A 22,063-nucleotide genomic window follows, 5' to 3' on the forward strand; every position below is an offset into this window, starting at 1 on the left:
GAGACACTTCAACTTTCATATTAGTCAGGCTGGCACCACTGGCCCTCTGCCTTTTGCTCCCTAGCTATTTTGCAGGACTTTGAAAGTGCTGAATGAGCTATGGATCTAGTCGAGTCCCAGGCTCCACTAGTTGTTTTTTTTTTCCTTTTAACATTCATATATTTAAACAGCATCTCTCCACCTGGCATGCAGAATCTCAAAACATGACTCAAATTAGCTGAAAGACTTATGCAGAAATGTTAGTATCAGTAAATCTTTAAAGATAAGTTTCATAAATGTCTTACCCAAAGAACACTGTAAAGCCACTGGATGTAGCTTTGTAGTGTCATACAGCTGTGCCAGGGCTAACTAAACTTCCCCCAATACCAAACTTTATGAATGAAATGCAGTTGAAGGAAAGCTTTGAGACTATTGCACTGGGGGGAAGAGAGACCAAGAGAGAGACTAGAAGTGTTTGGAATTAAATCTTGTATATCCTGCCTTCCCCTATAATAAGGAAAAGAATCTAAGCCAGCTGTCAGCAGAGGAACACCAACAGCCACAGATCAGGATTAACAAATGTATTGATAATACTTTTTTTTAAAACTTCAGCCTTAATTCAGGTCTTTTTAATTTTTTTTTATTTTTTTTTTTTCTGGTATTCCTCACCAAAAAAAGAAAGAAAGAAAAGAAACAAACACAAAAAAACCCAACACAAAAACAAAAAAACTCTGAACAACAAAACCCAATTTTCCCAACAGTAACATAAAACTAGCACAAAGTATCTGTCTATACCAGTAAAACAAAACTAAAATGTTCTGTCTGAAAAGTGGGAAAGCTCTATGGCAAGACTATATACTTCCCAATGAGTATTTTAGAGTACTTTAAGTCTAGATGTCATTTAAACTACTACACCTATAGTGAATCAGACAATATTTAACTTGCCTATATGGAGATCACCAGTCTTGTAAAAACTTTAGCTAGAGTTATTGTTTCATTTTTAGGTGGAAAAAAAATCAGACACAAAGCAAAAAAAAAAAGTTTTATGTGCAGAAACACCAGAATTTTATGCAAGCACAGAAAATACCAATAGCAACAAGCTACTTGTTCCCATGGGTCACTCTCAAGAAATGCAAAGCCAAGTTCCTCTCTTGAGAAGCAGTAATGCTCAAAGGACTAAGTAAAGAATTGTGCCTGAATTAATTATTCATCAGGGGTTATTAATCCATTTTTAAAAGCAAAGTTTTGTTCTGGATTAGCATATCCATATTTATACTTCATATTTTCAAAGCAGTTACAATACACAGTGCTTCAATGCAGTATAATTTGGGACTACCAAATGGGAAAATGAAAATAGAATGACAATGTTTTCCACAAACACATAAATTACAGGCAGTCACAGGCTTGGCTTAGAGCTCCCAAGACTTGCTAAATCCTAATGTCCCTCCAATGAGACCTAGAGTTGTTTGTGTACTTATTTCTACAGTCCTCATTTGCTCCTAGCTGATAGGAAAAGTACTCTGGAGAAAAGCAAACAAATGCGTAAGCCCAATTTCCGGTCAAATAGGGTGGAGTATTTTTTATTGTTTCTTTGCATGATAGAAGAATTGTAACATGTTGCAAATTTTGAAGGGACTCTCTGCTCTGTATTGTGCACCTCTTGATTTGTGGGAAGCCTACAGAATTATCTGCCACTAGTTGAATCACACATTATCATTTTCAGGAAATAGAAGAGCCACAATTTCACCTTCTGTTTAAATTCTAATGAGAATTATGCTATACTCAGGGGATAGAAAGATAAGAGTTTTCAAATAATGAGTACATTAATATAATCACAAAATGGTTAAGGTTGGAAGGGACCTTAAAATCATCAGGTTCCAACCTCCCTGCTATGAGCAGGGACACCCCACACTAGATCAGGTTCACAAAGCCTCATCCAACCTGGCCATAAACACCTCCAGGGAGGGGTCTGCTACAACCTCCCTGAGCAAACTATTCCAGCACCTTACTACCCTCATGGCAAAGAATTTCTTCCTGATGTCTAACCTAAAACTCCCCTCTTTCCATCTAAAACCATTACCCTTGTCCTACCACTGTCCTCTCTGGTGAAAAGCCCCTCCTCAGCTTTACTATAGGCCCCCTTCAGGTACTGGAGGCCACTGTAAGGCCTCCCCAGAGTCATCTCCAGGCTGAAAAGCCCCAACTCTCTCAGCCTGTCTTCATAGCACAGGTGCTTCAGCCCTTTGATAATCTTTCTGGACTTTCTCTGAACCTTCACCACCTCCATGTCTTTCCTGTGCTGAGGGCTCCAGAGCTGTACACAGTACTTGAGGTGCAGCCTCTCTAGAGCAGAGTAGAGGGGCAGAACCACCTGCTTAGACCTGGTGGCCCAGGATGCCATTGGCTCAATTGTCTAATACTGTCATCTAGTACTCCAAGAGCATTTTAAACTTCATGCAGAATAAAACTCCTGTTCAAATTTCTGTTGTATTTCAATTGCAAAATAGTGAAAACATCAAACATTTTCTGTTTTTATCTATTGCACAAACCACTGTTCTTGGAACATCACTTCTTAGTAGTATACCTTCAATACATAATGCCAGATTTTTAAAATTTTAATTTATTTTCTTAAGCCATTAGGCTTTGTCCCCCACCTTTTTTCTCTTTTTTTCTTTTTTCTTTTTTTTTTTTTTCCCCCTTCTTTTTCAGCATGGTATTTTGTGACATCTGAGGCCTACAAACTTTTAAATATGTAAACTTTCCAAATTCAATGATAGCTGAATTTCCATGTGGAACCCTTTGGCAAAAGAACAAAGTAAGCATGACCTGCATGACTCCCATGGTTTTGTCATTTGAAAAAAAAAATTATAATAGAAGGATATGGAGTAAAGAAAAACAGAAATACCTCTATATCCAAAAGTCCAACCAACTCATGTCAGAATTTCAGAAAGGTTCTATTCTGAGTATGAAATAATATGCATAATCCTAAGTCCATACCTATATATTTCCAGTATTTGCCAGTTTTTAGACAAAACATTTTAAAATATTTTGGTCTAATTTACCTTTTAAAAAAGTCTCCAAGTTTTGTTAGATGAAACGCATTTCTTTACTGAAGCAAGAATCAAAACTTTCTAATATTCTATGAGTTTCTCAATCTTTTAGAAGTCTGCCTCCATTATTAAAAGTCAATTGATTAACCCTTTGTCCATACTAAGTTACATCAGGGTTGTTTGGGTTTTTTTCTTTAAATTTAAAAAAAAAAAAAAAAAGGGTAATGAGAAATGAATTTGTCTAGAAACTAGAAGAAACTAGTTAGATCCTACTTATAGCAGCAAGAATGAATGGAGGATAAAGATACTGTTAGTTTTTAACTGAAAATATTTGGTAAAGAAGCTTACAGAGAAAATAAATGGCATCCTTTAAGACCTTTTCTAATTGACTTTACTGATTCACCAAAGGAAGTGAAAACACCTAATTAGCTTCACCTGTATTACAAATTCAATGAAGTCTTAGAAAATCTGCAAAACAGTAGCCTCCAGAAAGCTTTTCTTAACATATCATACCTCTCTCTTGTAAACTAAAGAACCCACAGGGTGCTAATAAATTTAGTATAACAGTACAACTTACTTTTAAGATGTTTGTTCAGAAAGCACATGAAAGAATCATTCATGTGCCTTAATAATGAGGAATTTCACCTTTTTTTCTTTCCCAGCTCATTCCCTCCACTCTTTTTCAGAAGCTGCCTATTTTTTAAATGAGTTGCCTAGTCAGTAAGTGAAGAGAGTATTAGATGTCTTTTAACATATTTGATTCTTCAGATAAAATAGAATGCTTGAAAGATTCAACAATGATTGAAGGTGTTTCTTCACTTACTCTAAAAGCTTGTTTGGCAGGTTCCTTATCAGTGAAGCACTTTGCTGCCCAAATGAGATACTTGCTATGATTTATACTCAACATAAGAATATTAAGAGATGACAAATAACCAAAAGATAAAGACTTAAAGGTATACCAGAAAAGCTAGCTCCATCATAGTTACATATTTATGGTCCCTGCATATATAATCTTGATTCTGATTGCAAAGCTACTTTTATCTTCTTTATCAACTTCCTAATTGGTTTATAATTTCTGAAGTGTGAAAAAACATATAAATCGAGGATTGCAATTGTGATTACCAATGTGTTCAAATGCTTAATCTCACTAACATTTAACATTTTGATTACCCTTATATAGGATGACATTTGATTCTGTAAAATGGAACAAAGCATGGAAAAGATCTCCTATGACAACCCAGGCTTTAGAGGAAATTATGATTTCTGGACTCAAAGACTGACCTGAATGAGTCTAGGAAGCTATAAAAATCCAGGCAGGCTATCAAGAGGCAGTTTTCTAATTGGATTATTTTTTTTTTATTTTTATTTTTTGGCTTTAAGACATATTTTTCATACCTAGCTAGTGCCTCCTATATATTTGTAAACCAGAAGACATCACTGAGACATTGTGAAAACAAGAATCTGAAAATTAGGGGCAGGGTGCTGGGGATGGACCCCACTGTAAGCGAAGAAAAGGTTTGTGACCATCTGAGGAACCGAAAGATACACAAGTCCATGGGACCTGATGAGATACATCCCAGAGTCCTGAAGGAACTGGTGGATGTAGTTGCCAAGACACTGTCCAGGATATTTGAAAAGTCATGGCAGTCAGGTGAAGTCCCTGGTGATTGGAAGAAAGGACATGCTATGCCCATTTTTTAAAAGGGTAGAAAAGAAGACCCTGGGAATTACCGACCTATCAGCCTCACCTCTGTGCCTGGGAAGATCAAGGAACAGATCCTCCTAGAACACATGCTAAGGCACGTGGAGGACAAGGAGGTGTCAGCCAGCACGGCTTTACCAGGGGCAAATCCTGCCTGACCTACCTAGTGGCTTTCTACAATGAAGTGACTACATCAGTCGACCAGAGAAAAGCCATGGATGTCATCTATCTGGGCTTCTGCAAGGCCTTTGACACGGTCCCCCACAATATCCTTCTCTCTAAATTGGACAGATATGGGTTTGATGGGTGGACTGTTCAGTGGATAAGGAACTGGCTAGATGGTCATGTCCAAAGGGTAGTGGTCAATGGCTCTAAGTCCAGATGGAAAACAGTGACAAGTGGTGTCCCTCAAGGGTAACTGCTGGGCTCCATTTTGTTTAATATCTTCATTAACAATATTGACAGTGGCACTGAGAGCACCCTCAGCAAGTCTGCTGATGACACCAATCTGGGTGGTGCAGTTAATATGCCAGAGGGACAGGATGCCGTCCAGAGGGACCTGGACAAGCTGGAGAAGTGGGCCCAGGTGAACCTCATGAGGTTCAACAAGGCCAAGAGCAGTGTCCTGCACCTGGGCCAAGGTAACCCAAGATATGAATACAGGCTTGGGGAGGTCACGCTTGAGGGTAGCTCTGTGGAAAAGGACCTGGGGGTACCAGTGGATCAAAAGCTGGACATGAGCCACCAATGTGCAGTTGCAGCCCAGACAGCCAACTCCATCCTGGGTTGTATCAAAAGAAGTGTGGCCAGCAGATAGAGGTGATTCTGCGCCTCTATTCTGCCCTGGTGAAACCTCACCTAGAATACTGTGTCCAGCTCTGGTGCCCCCAGCACAAGAAAGATGTGGACCTGTTGGAACGTGTCCAGAGAAGGGCCACGAAAATGATCCAAGGGCTGGAGCACCTTTCTTATGAGGACACACTGAGAGAGTTTGGGTTGTTCAGCCCGCAGAAGGCTCTGGGAGGACCTCATAGTGGCCTTCCAGTACCTGAAGGGGGCCTGAAAGAAAGGTAGGGAGGGTCTTTTTACATTGGCTTGCAGTGAGAGGACAAGGGGGAATGGTTTTAAGCTGAAAGAAAAGAGATTTAGGTTAGAGATCAGGAGTAAATTCTTCAGTGTAAGGGTAGTGAGACACTGGAAGAGGCTGCCCAGAGATGTTGTGGGGGCTCCATCCCTGGAGGTGTTCAAGGGCAGGTTGGATGGGGCTCTGAGCAGCCTGTTCTAGTGGGAGGTGTCCCTGCCCAGGCAGGGGAGTTGGAACTCAATGATCTTTAAGGTTTCTTCCAACTCCAAACGTTCTGTGATTACAGAGGTCTTAAGAAAGTAAGGCAAGAGTGCTTCAAATGCTGTAATTGCTGCATCTCCTGTCCCCTTTAGAGAAATCACTATGAAAAACCTGCAAAAAATGCCTGTTCCTCCAATACTCACAGTGCCTTTTTCCAAACCAAAAAGCTGCAAGTGATTTGATAAGCAGAACCATCCCTGAAACCACATACTTTCAATAAATGTGATTCATTATTTCCTCTGCACCCACCTCACTCACCTTCCCACCACTCCAAATGCATACACAGAGCTCTGTCCCCTGAGCAGCAAGATGTTAGAGGGCAAACAATCACTGAAAGAAAAAAGGTGGTTTCACTCCTTTCAGTGAGATATGGTACATTTAATTTAAATTAGACAGAAATGAAAAGTATATGTCACAGAAGTGAAAGGCTGGCACACAGCCCTTCAGAGAAAAAATATTATCCTCCTTAAAACCTTGACCATCTGCCTGTCAATTTAAGTCAATCATTTGGCATATTTTTTCCAAATCACATTTGCTTTAGAAGTGTGAGGCCTTAACCAAAATGTCAAAAATCAACGGAAGATTTACTTTACTGGGGTTTGGATCAGAGCATTGTGTGAAGATACAGACAGCTTTGACACTGGTCATGTTTGCTGCAGTTAAAACTTCCACAAAATTATGAAGTGTATATATAACTTCATTGGGACAGAATCTCACACTTAGTCAGCATATGGGGGGTTGGTTCTCTGTACCCCAGGTCTGGAGCCAAATCTAAACAGTATTGTTTCCCACAGACACTCTTTGCATCTGAAAGGGCTTTCAGAGATTGAAGCCATAAGAGAGGGGTATCCTTGGCCTCATGAGATAAAGTATTCTAGTTTGTTTTCTTCATAGTTCTTTCCTCTTTCAAAAAACTAAATATGTTTACTGAGCTGCCTCTTTAGCATAAAGGAGAATTAAAGATGAAATATCAATGTTTTCCTTGTTTGTTTTCCAGTTGAGGTTTTAAGATGCAATGTTTTAGCATTCTTTTAACATCCACAAGAAATTACAGACTGTGCTGAAAACTAGAATCTTCAAGCTTCAGCAGAGGTCAAGCACAGAGAGATGTTTACTACTGCTCTGCTCTTGTAGAGCATCTCTTGGTTCAATTCTTATGATGGAAGACTTGTTTTATCTCAGTTACCCTTTTTATTTTCCTTTCTTTGCTGAGCAACTTTTCAATGCAGTTTCATGCAGTCAATATTTGTACCAGAAAAAATATCATAATTCCAAAGCAATATTTCCATGACCTTTTGTCTTTACTTTTAATCCCAGTTGGTACATAAATACTAGGTTACACATTATCATCAGAGCAAAAGCTGTGTCAGAAATACGTGGATTCAGGAAATTGTAATTTACACAGAATATAAAATGACAGCACTGGTTAAAAGATAAGGCATAATGAAAGGATATTTCAAGTGGCATTTTAAAGTGATAATTAATTTATAAAAGTCTGAGCTTCATTCTTCATATAAAAAAGTGGATGCTAATAGACAATCCATAAAGATCCCCTACATTAAAATACAAATGAGATATCCCTTATGTTTATACATGTGTAAGTACAATTAATATTGTAACCCAACTGGAAACAAAATTGCTTTAGTTAACCAACCATTGCAAGGCAATCAAATGTGATATCAAATGTAATTGTAGAAGATCCAGTTGGGGAACAGCAGCAATTATTTCATACAAAAACTCTCCTCCTTTTTCCAATTCACATACATTTATTTTTCATGCATCTGTACGCCAGATAAATAATTGGACCATCACAAGTGTCAAAATCACTCACTTTTCACTCTACACCATACAAGAAAATCCAAACTGACCAGGCAGTTTTGTTTGGAAATAGTGTCTCATACCTTTGATTTGTAACTGCATTAATCTAAAAAAAATAAAGTAGGTTTTATTTCTCTGGCTATACTTGCCACTCAGGGACTGGGAATTACCAATGGAGTAAGAAGCAAATAAAAGGCATTTCTTTATTTGCCTGAAGTGAAGCACTTTGGCTTTGTCTTCATAAACTTCACAAATATTCTCTAAAGACTCAATAATTTAATATCAGGTAGGTATTATTTTAGGGCTGTAGATGTAAACTGCAATTCAGACATTTTTATTGACTTTGTGACTAATCAGGAAACAACACAATACATTTTTTTTCCTTCCTTAGAAGACATTCATATTCTTAAACATTATTCTTATTTATCTCTGAATAACTTTTTTTACTTTTTAGTAAATTAATTAGCAATTGCCAAAGTTATCTTGATATTTAACTATCAATTAAAAACAAAAAAATTATCTTCATTTCTGTCACTAATCAAAAAACTAATGGTAAATGTGTAAGTTACATGCTCTTAACTCTCTTTAGATATTTTTTTTTTTATTATTTTGCTCTTGAGACATATAATATACACCTGAAAAACTTTATTTTAAAAATAATATTTTTATATATCCCCCTATGTCAATCTGTGTATTTAGAAAGGTATGACATTTAGAAAGCTAGGATAGGAATATGAAAATACTTTAGCTAACACCAGATATTTGCTTTTCAAAAGTTGCTGGGTCACAGCATCCCAGGTCCAAATTCACATCAATCTGAAATTCCTATGTTCATAGCTATTTTTGATTTTGATGAATATGCAATCATAGAACCATTCAGGTTGGGAAAGACCCTTGGGATCACTGAGTCCAACCATCATCCCTAGTCTACAAAGTTCTCCCCTAAACCATATCCACCACCACCACATCCAAACGACCCTTAAACACATCCTGAGATGGTGACTCAACCACCTCCCTGGGCAGCCTATTCCAGTGTCTGACCACTCTTTCTGTGTTGTTTTTTTTTCCTTATGTCAGTCTAAACCTACCCTGTTGCAGCTTGAAGCCATTCCCTCTTCTGTGAAAAGAGATCAGCACAATCTCTCTACAATGACCTTTCAGGTAGTTGTAGAGACTGATGAGGTCTCCCCCCAGCCTCCTCTTCCTCAAACTAAACATTCACAGCTCCTTCAAGCATTCTTCATAAGATTTATTCTCTAGGCCCTTTACCAGTCATCCACAGCCTTTCTCTCAACTCCTAAGGAGGTCACCTTTACATAGAAAGAAATCAGGTTAGTCAAGCAAGACCTGCCTTTCATAAACCCATGCTGACTGGGCCTGATCAGCTGGTTGTCTTGTATGTGCTATGTGATGGCACGCAGGATGACCTGCTCCATAACCTTCCCCAGCATCAAGGTCAGATAGACAGTCCAGTAGTTCCCAAGACAATTCGGAATATTTGGTAAAGATTAATTTAAACATGGCTGCATCAGAAAGCCAAAACTTAATTTTTTACTTTTGTTTTTATTTGCTTGGTCTTCTTGAAGGTGCTGGAATTCTACATACCTGAACTACTGGAAGACATTCTACCCTCACTCAACTAGAATTAGTAGGAAAAATGGATTTTAGTAGTAGATGTGGGTTTATGTTTCTATCAGTGGTGTAGTCCCATTTTTTTTTTTTTTTCTAAATTGCAAGCAATTTCACCTTAAGACAATGTTGACAGTCCTTACGTTAAATTATTAGCTGAAATAACAAGAATGAGACCATAAGACCAAATCTAGATCTTCAAAGATTTTTTCCCTGTACCAGTTAATTTCAAAAGACCTTCTCTGAGGCTACCGAATTTTTATTATACTGCAATATTAACCTGCAAAATAAAATATTAAATTCTTACATGCTTCTATTGCTGAAAAATGTGCAATAAACATTCATATTTTGAATAAGGTGTTGGAACAGGCACTCTGGTAGTCCTCTGATTGGCACATCCCTTGTAGCTTGGTATAGACTTTGGAATAATGACCAGCCCTCTTTGCCCTTCCTCTTTTGTATTTATTCCACTGAAGTCAGCCCAGATATATATATACTTCCCTAGAAGGAATGTTCATGATATTTTCTCCCTAAAACTCCAGAGGCCATTATTCAGCTGCAATGTGGATGACAAGGATGTTGCTGATTAGGAGCTCATCAGAAGCAGAAATAAACTGTCCCAAAGAGAGTTATCCCATGGTGACTCATATGCAATGCTGATGGAAAGGCTTTCGCCACCCAAAACCAAATCCTGCACAAGAAATTAACCTCTTATAGCATGATGAAGACTATCTGTAAGTACTTCAAGAACCCATAACTGCATAATTTTTTTACAGTATATCTTCTCTTTCCCATCACAGCCATTAGAAGAATCAATGTTCCAGTGAAAATTAAGTTTATCAGAAAGATCTGTGTGCAAACTAATTTGAGCAGGCGTTTTAAAAAGTAGGCCAGAAGAGGAGAAAAATTACTTCTGGCAAAAAGGGAGCAAATTAAATTATATTAGGCTTAATACATTTATTTGAAATTTAATTGCATAACCTAATGTCAAGGTTATTATATGGTATATGCTGCTCTCATTCAAATTCAAAATAGTAACACACAAGCTCAGTTTGCAGTTACTTTATTAGAAATCCAACTGTATTTTAAAACTATTTTTATTTTGAGCACAGTCTTTACCTGAGTCACAACATTATTTTGAGATCTCTCCTTGGCAATGAAGCATATTGAGACCAGAAGGCTCTCTGGGATGACTGACTTCTACTGCAAGTAAGAAAATCAAAAGCTGAAACTAAGTTGATGTGATGCCAGTGTGTACAGAAGCAAAAGTGTTAGAACAAGCATCTGACTATTCACACACCTCTGTACTGAGTCCATCAAATTTGTGGGTTTTGTTTTTCTTTCAAAACAGAGTCAGATGAACAGAAAAGGTCATTGTAGCATTCTCATTATTTCATCCCTCTGGAACATGCATTCTTTGTTTCACTGTGTAACAGAAGCTGTGCCTGTGCAAGAGAGCACACTTAAAAGCATTCAGGCTGTATCCAGACCCTCTTTGCACTTTTAAAAGCTGAATTATTTGCCCTGACCTTGAGGGTTTGTTTGTTTGACTGATTGTTTTCAGTACTCCATCTTCACATTTCTGAGGAATACGAGATCAGAAAGGACACCATAGAAAAGCAACGTGCATTTAACTGTGTGCCACTATGATTCCAGTGGCTGTGCAGACCAGTGGAGGTTTGCAGCAGGATCATGTAAAAGAACCATCTGGTTTTATTTCTGAAGGAACAGATAGTGAAGGCATAAATGACTTTGATGCTTTGCAGGGAACTGTAGCCTCAAACTAAAAGGCTTATATTCATGCAGCACAACATTAATTTTGCTTTATTAGTAATAAAGAATTAATGTTGTACATTTTACAATAATCTCACTTGTTTTTCAATAGATAACCAAAGAAGATAGCTTAGTGTTTGACCAGGTTAGGTTCTGTTTCGGTTTTACCAGAATATTGAAGAGAATAGATGCAGTTATCAAAGCATAGAAGAGGATACTAAAAATTAGTTTACAACTGTGTTTCAGTGCTTGGAGCTGCACACTTTTAACTGGTAGTAATCACCACTCATATGTCTTCTCTGCAATAATTCCTTACATTGTCAAAACAAACAGATGCCTTGTGACATCACCTCACAGCTACATCACCAGCTCTGTAAAGCTCCCTCTGAGCTTCTGAAGAGAAAATTCCACTTTAGACACCCAGAATGAGACTCTGTTTATTGAGTAGTCAATGATTCTTTCTGTTGTGGATATATAAACAACATGTTTCTAAGAATATAGTTAATATTTCAAAGAGGAAAAATCCCAGAAGGTAAAAAAGAGAAAATCTGAAACTTACCCCAAACTCATCCCTCCACTGATGTGATGCTTGGTACTTCTCTGCTTCTTTAGCCAGGCGCTGAAGACCAAAGGAAGAGAAGTCAGAGATTTTAGTTTTCACTGTATCTTCACATAGCAAAATTGTTTTATTTTCTTAATATTCATGTTTTCTCTATATAGCTTTCTATATATATACAATTATTTGAAATTTATGTATATTTGAATAAAAGATGCATCACATATTTTAAAAATGCTGTTTTGTGTATTATCCACTTACTTAAGTTTTGTAATTACACATTAGGTAGTTTAACCCTAAATCCAATATCTTTAAGAATTTCTAGTTAAGTTAAAAAAACATCAATATGCTTCTGAAAATACTTTCTCCTTACAACACCTTGTCTTATACATATTTATGTAAACTACCATCCAATGACAAGTATTTATTAGAAATTTAAGACACTGTACTATAGGCATTCATTTCACCATTAAATTTTTTAACTTAAAATAAAGGAACTACCAAACACCTCTGTGGTTATTAGGGACCCATAACAATTCAGTAGTTTGGACTAGCTGTAGTCTGATTCCACAGACTGAATACATATTAGCTGCTGAAGAATATCAGGCATGTTCCTAGAGGGCATTTTAAAGAAAGAAATCCAGCTTGTCCGTGTAGCCCCACAAGAAGCAAAGTACAGAGAACACAAATGATGAGATTAACCTCCTGGGGGAGTCATGGTCCCTTTCTAACAGAAATATCCTGGCTAAATCCACCAGACAACTATGGATAAAAATGCTTTACTCTGTGACAGTACGTGCACCATAAGCCTGACGAGCATTTTAATATTCAAACCAATTCCTACACAAAATGAACTGGTGGCTTAAGTCACATTTTCAGTTGAATAAACTGTCAGTTCTTGCTAACAACCAAAAGGAGTATGACCAGAAAGTTCATGTAAGCCAGAATAATGGAGAGGGTCTGTCTAAATCTCACCTCAGTCCTACTCTGGGAGAGCAGCTACATTATATGGTCCCACGTGGGCAGTGCCTCTCCCCCCTCTAACAACTACCAGGGTGATAAAGTTCACAAATAAAAAATTAGGAACATTTCCTATCCTTTACATTTAAAATTATCCTCTATAAACAATAACCAGCAGAACCCAAATGCACAAACTGATAAATGGATTATGAAGACTTATTAACACTGGATTATTAACACTACTATGAATTTGTATGGAAAGAAGAAAAGCCACACTTGAAATTCCTCAGCTTGAGTTGAAAAATTAGTAGATTCTTCAGTAATCTGTACTATAAAGCACAAATTTTTAAAGCAAAATTAAAAAAAAAAAAAGTTTTTCTTTGGTTGGGTTTTTGCTTTTCTTGGGGTTTTTGGTTTGATTTATTTTTAGGGGGAGAGGATTCTTGGTCTCAAATGGAAAAAAAAGAAAGAATAATCCCCACCAAATTCTTCTCCTTGAAGAATTTTTCAGTCAGATTTAAGTTAGAACCCACCCTGTCTAAATAACCTGCTACACACAGTTTCAACAATTCTATCTTAAAATCTCATATGAAAGCACAAGCAAGCAGTTACAATGATGAAAAATGAGAAAACAGCTGTGTTCCTTGACTCAACCAAATTAAAACTCACTCATGACTATAAACTAGAGCTCTGGTTACCTAGCTCATCTCCAGCAGAAATCTTTATCAACATTTATGTGCAGGCTATAATGAAGGCACAGATCATGCAAGGATTTCATTTTCAAGCAGCAGATGTTTTAACAAAAGATACGGGTTGACTAATAGGAGTTCTGTGCACACAAAACCCAGAATAATTATTAACAATGTAATACCTTTGATATTTTTAGGAAAGGGAAGAGTATTCAAAATAAAATAGAAAAGAAATTAAAATATATGTTATGAAGCTAAGGTGTTCTCAGAAGTTACTTATTTCTATGTAAGGAGAAGTGCTACTGCTACAGCAATATGATGTCTAATGACTGAAACATTCACACTTCTACAGTGAGTCCTTTGTTAAGAGCAAGAGTAAGAAGTCAAAACTCTTGGGTCAAAATAGCTAGATTGTGAAGCAAACTCAAGTAACCTATGCCCTTTATTGTGACACAAGGAGACACTAATTTTTTATCTCTCTCAAAGAAATGATGCCTGCTTCTTTTTGAGGTATGCAAATGTCAGGTCTTGCCTTCCCTGTATTGATGGAGGAGTTTCTGAAGAATGCCAACACAGCAGGCCGACAGCTGACACTTCCCATTTTCCCCTCTCATTACAATGAGAGTTTAAAAAGGTAACACCTTCTTTAACATCATAACCCACTGCAGCTCCTTAAAGGTTTCTTTAGTAAATACTAAAATGCTGAAATTACTCTTAAATAGTACATAAATTCAGAAACAGTGATCAAGAAGAGAGGGCTGCAAAAGCCAACAACATGCTGTGGCATCTACTCCTGTGCTTTTGGAGGATATTCAATAGCTGGAAGATGGTATTTCAAAGTGAGAGATTAAAAGGGTTTACGCTAGATTTAGTCTGGGTGATATACAAAGTAGTTGATGTCAAATTTGAAATGCTTGAAAACACTGTAATCAAATAAGCATTTGTTTAATATATGTTCCTACTTGGAAAAAAAAAAAAAAAAAAAAAAACAACATTTTTTTCCCCCTTTTTTTTTTTTTTTCTTTTTTTTTTTTTTTTTTTTTTTTAGTGCATGAGATCTGCACTTTACCTTGCAAAAGTACTGTGCAGGGTGCATTACTTTCAGGAATCTTCAAAATACTTAACTCATCAATAAAAGAACAATTATCCCTTGGAAGACAGTCAATGCCCAAAAGTAAGTATTTTTAATCTAACTTTGAAAGAAGCCAAGATCCACTTCCATTAGGTTTCCTTAAATCTTTCAGAGGCAACGGTTACCTTCAAGGCAAAACAGCTATTGGGAAAGATGGATAAGATGCAAGTGTTATTTACTCTATCAGCCTATGACCTTTTCTTTATCTTTTAAAGGGATTACGAAAGATTACACACAAGCAAACCAACAACAAAAAACCCAAAGCACAGCTGCCTGTCAATCTGAAAACTGTCTCTTTTCTAAGGTCTGGTCCCCAGATTCCAAATGCACGTTACTGTCCCTGAAAGACAGCCTTTGATGTAGCACAGACTGCAAGAAAGAGACTTGAACAATCTTTATCTGATTGGTAAAGATCAACTCCCTAGAAGGCCCATTCATCTTCCAGCTTTCATTTTTGAGCACGTATGTCATATCTTTATCCTCTCCTAGCCAGTACAGAAGTCTGTCAGCTAATGGCCCAATTACAATTACATTCAGAACAAAGAAAAAAAATATTTGTTTGTGCTTCTCACTCTCCTTTGAGCACTTTATCTTGAAAATAATATTTGACTACCCCTTGATATATTAAGCACATAAGGTCACAGACAAACAGTATGTTTAGATTTGCTCTTCTATATTCAACATAGACCTTATATAATATATTCCCCAGCTACTCTGTGGAGCCAGTTTCATTTTAGTCATCTGCGGCAGCAAATCAGTCACACGTATAAGAAAAAAGGTCTGTCAGAGGTCTGCTGACATTGTGAGCCTTACCAAAGTGTTCTTCATATAAATTGCTGCTCTAAATACAAATGTAATCTTATATGATCAGCAATTAGCACTTTTTTTTTTCTTTTTTTTTAAGGCTGATTATTATTATACTCTGGACCACAATTCAAAATAATGCTTCAAACTTTGTCTTCCACTATTAACCATTACCAACAAGGTAAATTACTAGGTTGGGGTTTTTTTTCTAATCCAGATGTAGATTAAAAAACTCAACTTCAATTAAACAGAAAATTACATATGTTGTGTGCTTGTCTAATGCATTTCATGCCATTTCTGTTTTATTCATGTGAACAGTGATTCCATTTCTGACCTTCTTAATCAGTTTTTCTAACAATATCACCTCACATTCAACATAAGGCTGTCATGTTGGCTAAATAGAAATCTAACAGAAAAAAATTACCACCTTCCATATATTTAGAAGACAGGAATTTGACAAATGTCTTTAACTGCTAACAACTGTAAATCATTATGATTCAAGACAATTGTTATTCCTGTTCTTTAATTAAATGAGTGAAGGAAGAATCAAGGTGATTTTCCAGAGAGAACTAGACAAACCAAATAGAGTTACAATGAAGAAGGGGGAGTCCAGCCCATGAGGTATGAAACATGGTTTGTACAAAATATCCTATAAATTTAATATGCTGCAGAATGAGCTTATAAAAAAATCCTGTTTAACTATTATTAAGCAGCAACAAGGAATGTAGACAATTCTCACCAGAAGGTAGAGAAGCTGTACTTTGTTAAATTCTACATTTTCCACATCTATGGGGAGAGGGATAGAGGAAGGAGGTTCAGTTCCTAAGTCTGAATGTATTTCTTGGATGCATGCAATCAGGAGATTTGAGAAGCTGAGCAATATTATAAAAGCTTGATACTGCCAAATATGTTTCAGTAGAAAAAAGAGTAAGATAGAGATAACTGTAGATAAAGGCAAGAAGAAAAACAATCAGAAAAGAAGAGTAAGAAATAGTCTGTCAAATTCATCTTGACATCTAGCAGTGACATTTTGCTAGAGTAGCATTCAGAATCCACAGAGGAGCACTGTTTTTAACATATAATTTATCCTTCTCATTTGCAGAGGCTTCAAACCCTTAAAGCTTATTACATTTTCACTCTAATAAGTCATATGCCATAAATGCAAGTCACATTACTGTTATATTTTTAAACAAGCTCAAAGTGAAGGACACATGCTGAAACCATTAGACTGAAATTGCCAACTGCTCCAGCAAATCACAAATTGCATAACACCACCAGCTCCAGTTCAGTGCCTGCCTTAGGAAACTCCTTTTAAGCTTCACAGCTGAGCTAGTAACTTCAGAGGCATGATTAGAAGATGACATGTATATTGAGGCATGCCTTATTGCCTTGCTTTTTCAGCTGTAGTGTAGGTGTAGTTTTTAACAACCCAGGGAGAAACTAGGACTTCATAGACTTATTTTAGAAAGAGCAAAATTAATCCGCTCCAAAACAAGTGTTCTAAAATGTCAACAATGTAATTTTCCTCTAACTTAAAAAAAAGAAATTAGATGCACTTCAGCTTGTTTAACAGCTTCCTTAATACCTCCTCATTAAAATCCAGTAAAAAAATCAAACACAAAACACAACCTTTAACTGTTTAAATTTTATACATGTTAGTTTTTCCATTAAAATCTGACTAGGATCCAAATGAGAACAGATACAACTGAAATACACATGCCACTGCCTTATTTTAAAGAGAAAAGTAGGAAAAGGAACAAATCAAATAAATAATTCATTACTAAGAACAAGAGGAAGAGAATATTGATATAGGCTTGCATCACGGAATAAAAACACTAATGAAGTAAGTTTTTGTCTCATCATATAACCAAACAGAACAGCACATTTACAGGTATTTTATAGTTTTATATGAGTTCAGCAATAAGATATGAAGTTATATAAATATACATCTGATATATCTTGATAACAGTATTCAATATATAAAAATAAGTTGAATATTCAAATACTGTTTGCAGTTGTTGTTTCTGTTATATAAAATTATAGCACTCTGCTAGTTCATGAAAGTCACAGAAGTGGAGTGTAACCAGGTATGAAACACTACATTTAAGGAAATGTAATGAGTTTTGGATGTACTCATACTTTGTGTACAACGAATAACATTTAGATGTAATGCTGTTATAATCCAAAAAATAGAAGATCAGAAATCTGGCAATTTAAAACCTCTGCTGAAGAGATAGTCCAATGTCTTCTTTAGACATATCACCAGAAATAGTTACTTCCTTAAGACACATTCATAACCTAAACAGAATTATAAAGTCCAAAGTAGTTAATGATTTATAATAAAACTGAGATGGCACTGAAATCTGCAGTAGTAGATTATGAAACATGCAACTTCATTCACAATAAAATTCAGAGTTTGAATGGTAGAATTATAATGTGAACTTAAAAAAATAATAATAAAATCATCCTCTTCACTTAGGTTTTCAGATGTGTAAAACAGAATCTGAATTTGACTGATTAAAATTGTGTTTAAAATTAATCCACTTTTTTTTTTTTTTTAATACAGCTGAATAACAAATGTGGCTTTAACAATTAAGGCAAGACACTGTATTAAGAGCTTTGCATTTCAAGGAAAAAAAAAAAATGGAGCAGGTGGTAGGCTACAGCTGCTTAATAATCAACCTTATCTCATCAACAGTCAGTGGGTGAGAGCCAAGGAAACACGTTACTGTTGGCAACAGCAGAAACAAATGATACGTTAATACTGCCTGATATTTTCAGGCAACGTTTCCCTAATGGAAGCAATTCTAGTCAAAAGCAATAAAGAGTGTTTAACTGTGAGTCCCAGAGAAAACTAAGTACAATGGAAAATGACCTTCTACCAGCAAACTGTAAAAAGGTTTTTTATTTTCCCAGAGATGTTATGTCAGTCATGACAGCCATGTTGGAAAAGCACCAAAGCCTCAGCTGCTCCTGCATCTGACTTTGCATTGGGCTAACAAGATACCCAAAGCTCCTTCATTTCTTTATGAAGCTTCACAACATGCTTCTTCTACGCTTTCCCAAATGCATTTTAAAAGAGATGTTGCACTCCTCCCTCTGCCAAAGATTTTCAAGTTTTAACTTTCAAGCATAGCCATGTGATGTTTTAAAAATATTTAATGTCCTTTGCCAGTATTTCCTCTTCTACAAAGGACTATATATGATTTACTGTTTTCTTACCCTTAACAGAAAACTCCGATTCTAAATTAGACAAAACTTTAAAAGAAGAAATAGACAGAAATGTTAGAGGTAAATGTTGAAAATAGTGTCTTCTACCTTTTCTCAGTCCATTTAGCCTCTGTAGTGTCCTCCCATGTCTATTGAACATGGAAGAAACCAAGCACTTTCGTGCATCCTATTAGTTTATACTCAGATATACCTTCATTTCCCTGCTCTAAAATGCAAATCTTATCCTAGTATAGCTAACAGTTGTTAAGCAACAGTTGCTGAACCTATAGCATAAAACCCTTTCAGTGTCATCCAGGCACAGGTCCACCAAAGGTATGTAAGAATTAAGTATGTACCCATAGTCATAGCTACAAAAGATCCATATTAATACATTAAACATTTCAGCAAATGCTTAGTATCTCTTAAGGCCATTTGGTTCCATAACAACTGTTATTTTAGGATGAAATCCCAACCCTACAAAGTGCATGTGAGGACTTCTGCTGTCTTCATTGAGATTTCACTCCTGCCCTGTGTGTCTCAAGCCTTGTGTGCATGAGATCATGACATTTCTAACCAGAGATAATCTTCCAGATTCAGCAATCACCGATAGACATGCATTGTTTTGGCCATTATTACTCTTCAGCATCTTTTGTCATGTCCATGTCCTATATTGGACAATGTGACATCTTTTTCTTCTGGGCAGTGAATTTCTGTGCATCCTTGTGATTACAAAGAAAATCTAGCCAGTTTCAGGCACATCATTAACATCTTAAGTAACCTTCACACTTCTGCACCATAAGATCTTAAAAATGGACTTATATGTGAAAATATATTATTTTCCATCTAAAAATCTACAGTTTAAAAACTAATGCTGCATATTGTCATGGCTAGAGAAGTATTCAGTATCTTTTCACAACTACTGTGGAGTAAATACTGTGAACAGCATTTAGCATACAAAGGTTGTGCAGAAAGGTGAATGGATTTCATCAAGGTTCCACAAAACATTAGTGTCAGGTGCTAGTAACACTCAAGACCATAGGATTATATCCTCTGGGTGTATTTTCCTTTCAGATATTTTCCTACTTTTTTTTTATTCTATACATGACCTAAAGCTATGCTTAAAATTTATTTGATTGACTGTCCTAGTGAGTAATGTACATATTTGAATCAATATATAATTCCCTTCCAATTAAAAAAAAAAATTAAAAAAATATATATACCAAAAAATGAAGATATTTTTCTAGTGTTACCGTCACAGGTGGCACATTTTAGAACTACTACAAGCAGTTTGGGTTTATCCATGACAACTTCCAGCAAAAGGTGTTTAATTAGGATATCTCACACTTTTATGTGATTGAAAATCTAATTGCCACCTTCTAGCTCAAAGAACACAATCAAGAAGTGTTATCCCATCTCAAAATTTCTTAAGCATCTTCCTCACGTCACTTCCACATCTGGTGTAACTTCATTATTTTTTTTTTAGTTTTGTATGCTTCTCTCCTATAAAGGAAAAACTCTGAACCAGACCAACAAATTTAGCACCCTCCAAAAAGCTAGAGCTACTTAGTGAAAATCATCATCAGAATCAAATTGTGAACAGAAAAAAATAAATATAAAAAAGTTAAATCATAATTATAAAAAAGAGAATCGTGAAAGACATGTCAAGAACATCACAGTATATATGAAAGAACGTCTGGCAGTACCTTGCCAGGCTGGATGTTTAATGGAGCTAACTCAGTACTGTGCAGTTGAGTGCAGTTGACCTGTGTTGCATTTGAAACCTCATAGGTCCTGCTAATAGGGAAAAAATTTCTTCCGTAGTCCTGTTAAACTGGTACATTAGATTGGAAGAGAAGATTTTCAGATATCAACCCAAACCTTAAATTAAGAGATGTGAACTGAAACTTGAAGGGCTCTGGCAGATTAAAGATTTTGAGTTTTTTTAAACTCTACAGAATGTTCCTGTAGAATTTCATGGAATTTTGTTTGGGCTGTATTTTTAATTAATACTGGAAAACAGATAATTTATGTAAGTGGAAAGGCACATTATGTTGGGCTCTTCTCTGTCACATGAAACATGGAAACTTAAGAAGTCAGACACTTTGTGCTCTTATTTAGGTCATCAGCAGCATGAAGATGTCGAGCCTCTACTACCAGAACTAGAAAGTAACTGTTAAACTGAAGACAAAAGCATATTATTCTCCTGCATATTATGAAACCAATCTCCAGATTTAGATGTGTATACTGCATTTGTGTGGTTTGAAGTCACAGCTACATCTTCATGTTGCATCACACAATGACTTTTGATTCATCATAAGTTAACATTTCAATAAATTGCAATAAAAGATGTTTGCTTGCATATAAAATAGAAGCTTCAAGCAAGTAAACCCCAAGCTAAAGGCCTATTACATTAAATTACAGATAAGCTTAATCATATGCTGAACTCTTCAACCATGTCTTGTGGTCAGGTGGTTTTAGCAGACTTGGTTCTAGTGTATAAGGACTTGTGAAGCGAGGGAATGACCTACAGTACATCAACAAGACCCAAGCAAGACGCGACAACAGGGATCCCTTCTACCATAACACATTATGATAGTATCGCTCCTTGGAGGTCTGCATAACAAAACCAGACTGCTTGACATTCCTTGACACACATATGGCTCAGCTGTGCTAGGTTAAAGTGGAGATGAAAAATAAGGAAAATAACCTTTTTTTAAAAAATAAATTCAAACTGTAAATTGTGTTTTCAAGTTATTTTGTATCATAATTATTAGTCACTTGCGGAGTTAAGATTTTTATCATGTTTCAAAATACTTTTCTCCTAACCTTAGGTCTTAGACTTAGGTGACTTATTCTTAAGGTTTCATTTCATGGACATCTGTCACGATCCGTGACCTATTATATCTCCTTGTTGGAGTGTATTAACTTATCAGGATTTGCTGAGAGATCCACACGTGGGTATCGCCTCACACAGAGGAGACAGGGGCTTATGCCCTGACTTTTTCGAGTGAATAACTTGCTCAGTGCTTACTAATATTTCTAAAGAAATGCACGGTTTATTGTGGGGAAAACAAAGCAATTTGGGGCAGGAGGTTCAAAAGGAGTGATTACAACACATTAAACATATATGGGTACACCTTAGTTACACATCTTATTTAAGTGAGGGAAGGAGAGGGGAGGGATATGCCCGAATGGCTGGATTATACTTTCCCCTATAAGCTGGGGTAGCCGGAATTGTCTCACCACGTGGCAGTGCAGGTAGGATGAGCTGGGTAGCAAAGAGGCTGCGGGCACTCCAAGCGCAGGTCGCCCCCCCCCACCCCCGTAGCTGTGGCGCGGCTGTTTGCCGACCCTGGAAATGCGGCGGTTTCAGCAGCGCTGGGACTTTTGGCAGCAGCGGCGGCGGGCAGGCAGGC

General features: G+C 36.5%; 1 protein-coding gene across 1 annotated transcript in view; it reads right to left on the bottom strand.

Annotated features, from left to right (window-relative positions):
* The window catches only part of LOC104391927 (voltage-dependent calcium channel subunit alpha-2/delta-1-like), a gene marked incomplete at its 3' end in the record, with an annotated part of 226,228 nt that overhangs the window by 32,046 nt on the left and 172,119 nt on the right, over window positions 1-22,063 (bottom strand). Inside the window, exon 4 of the mRNA XM_010001279.1 lies at window positions 11,856-11,915. Within this exon, the coding sequence (XP_009999581.1) occupies window positions 11,856-11,915 (60 nt within the window). The remainder of the gene's footprint in view (window positions 1-11,855; window positions 11,916-22,063) is intronic.

Source organism: Chaetura pelagica, unplaced genomic scaffold (assembly GCF_000747805.2).
Source record: "Chaetura pelagica isolate M959 unplaced genomic scaffold, ChaPel_1.0 scaffold66, whole genome shotgun sequence".
Lineage (NCBI taxonomy): Eukaryota > Metazoa > Chordata > Aves > Apodiformes > Apodidae > Chaetura > Chaetura pelagica.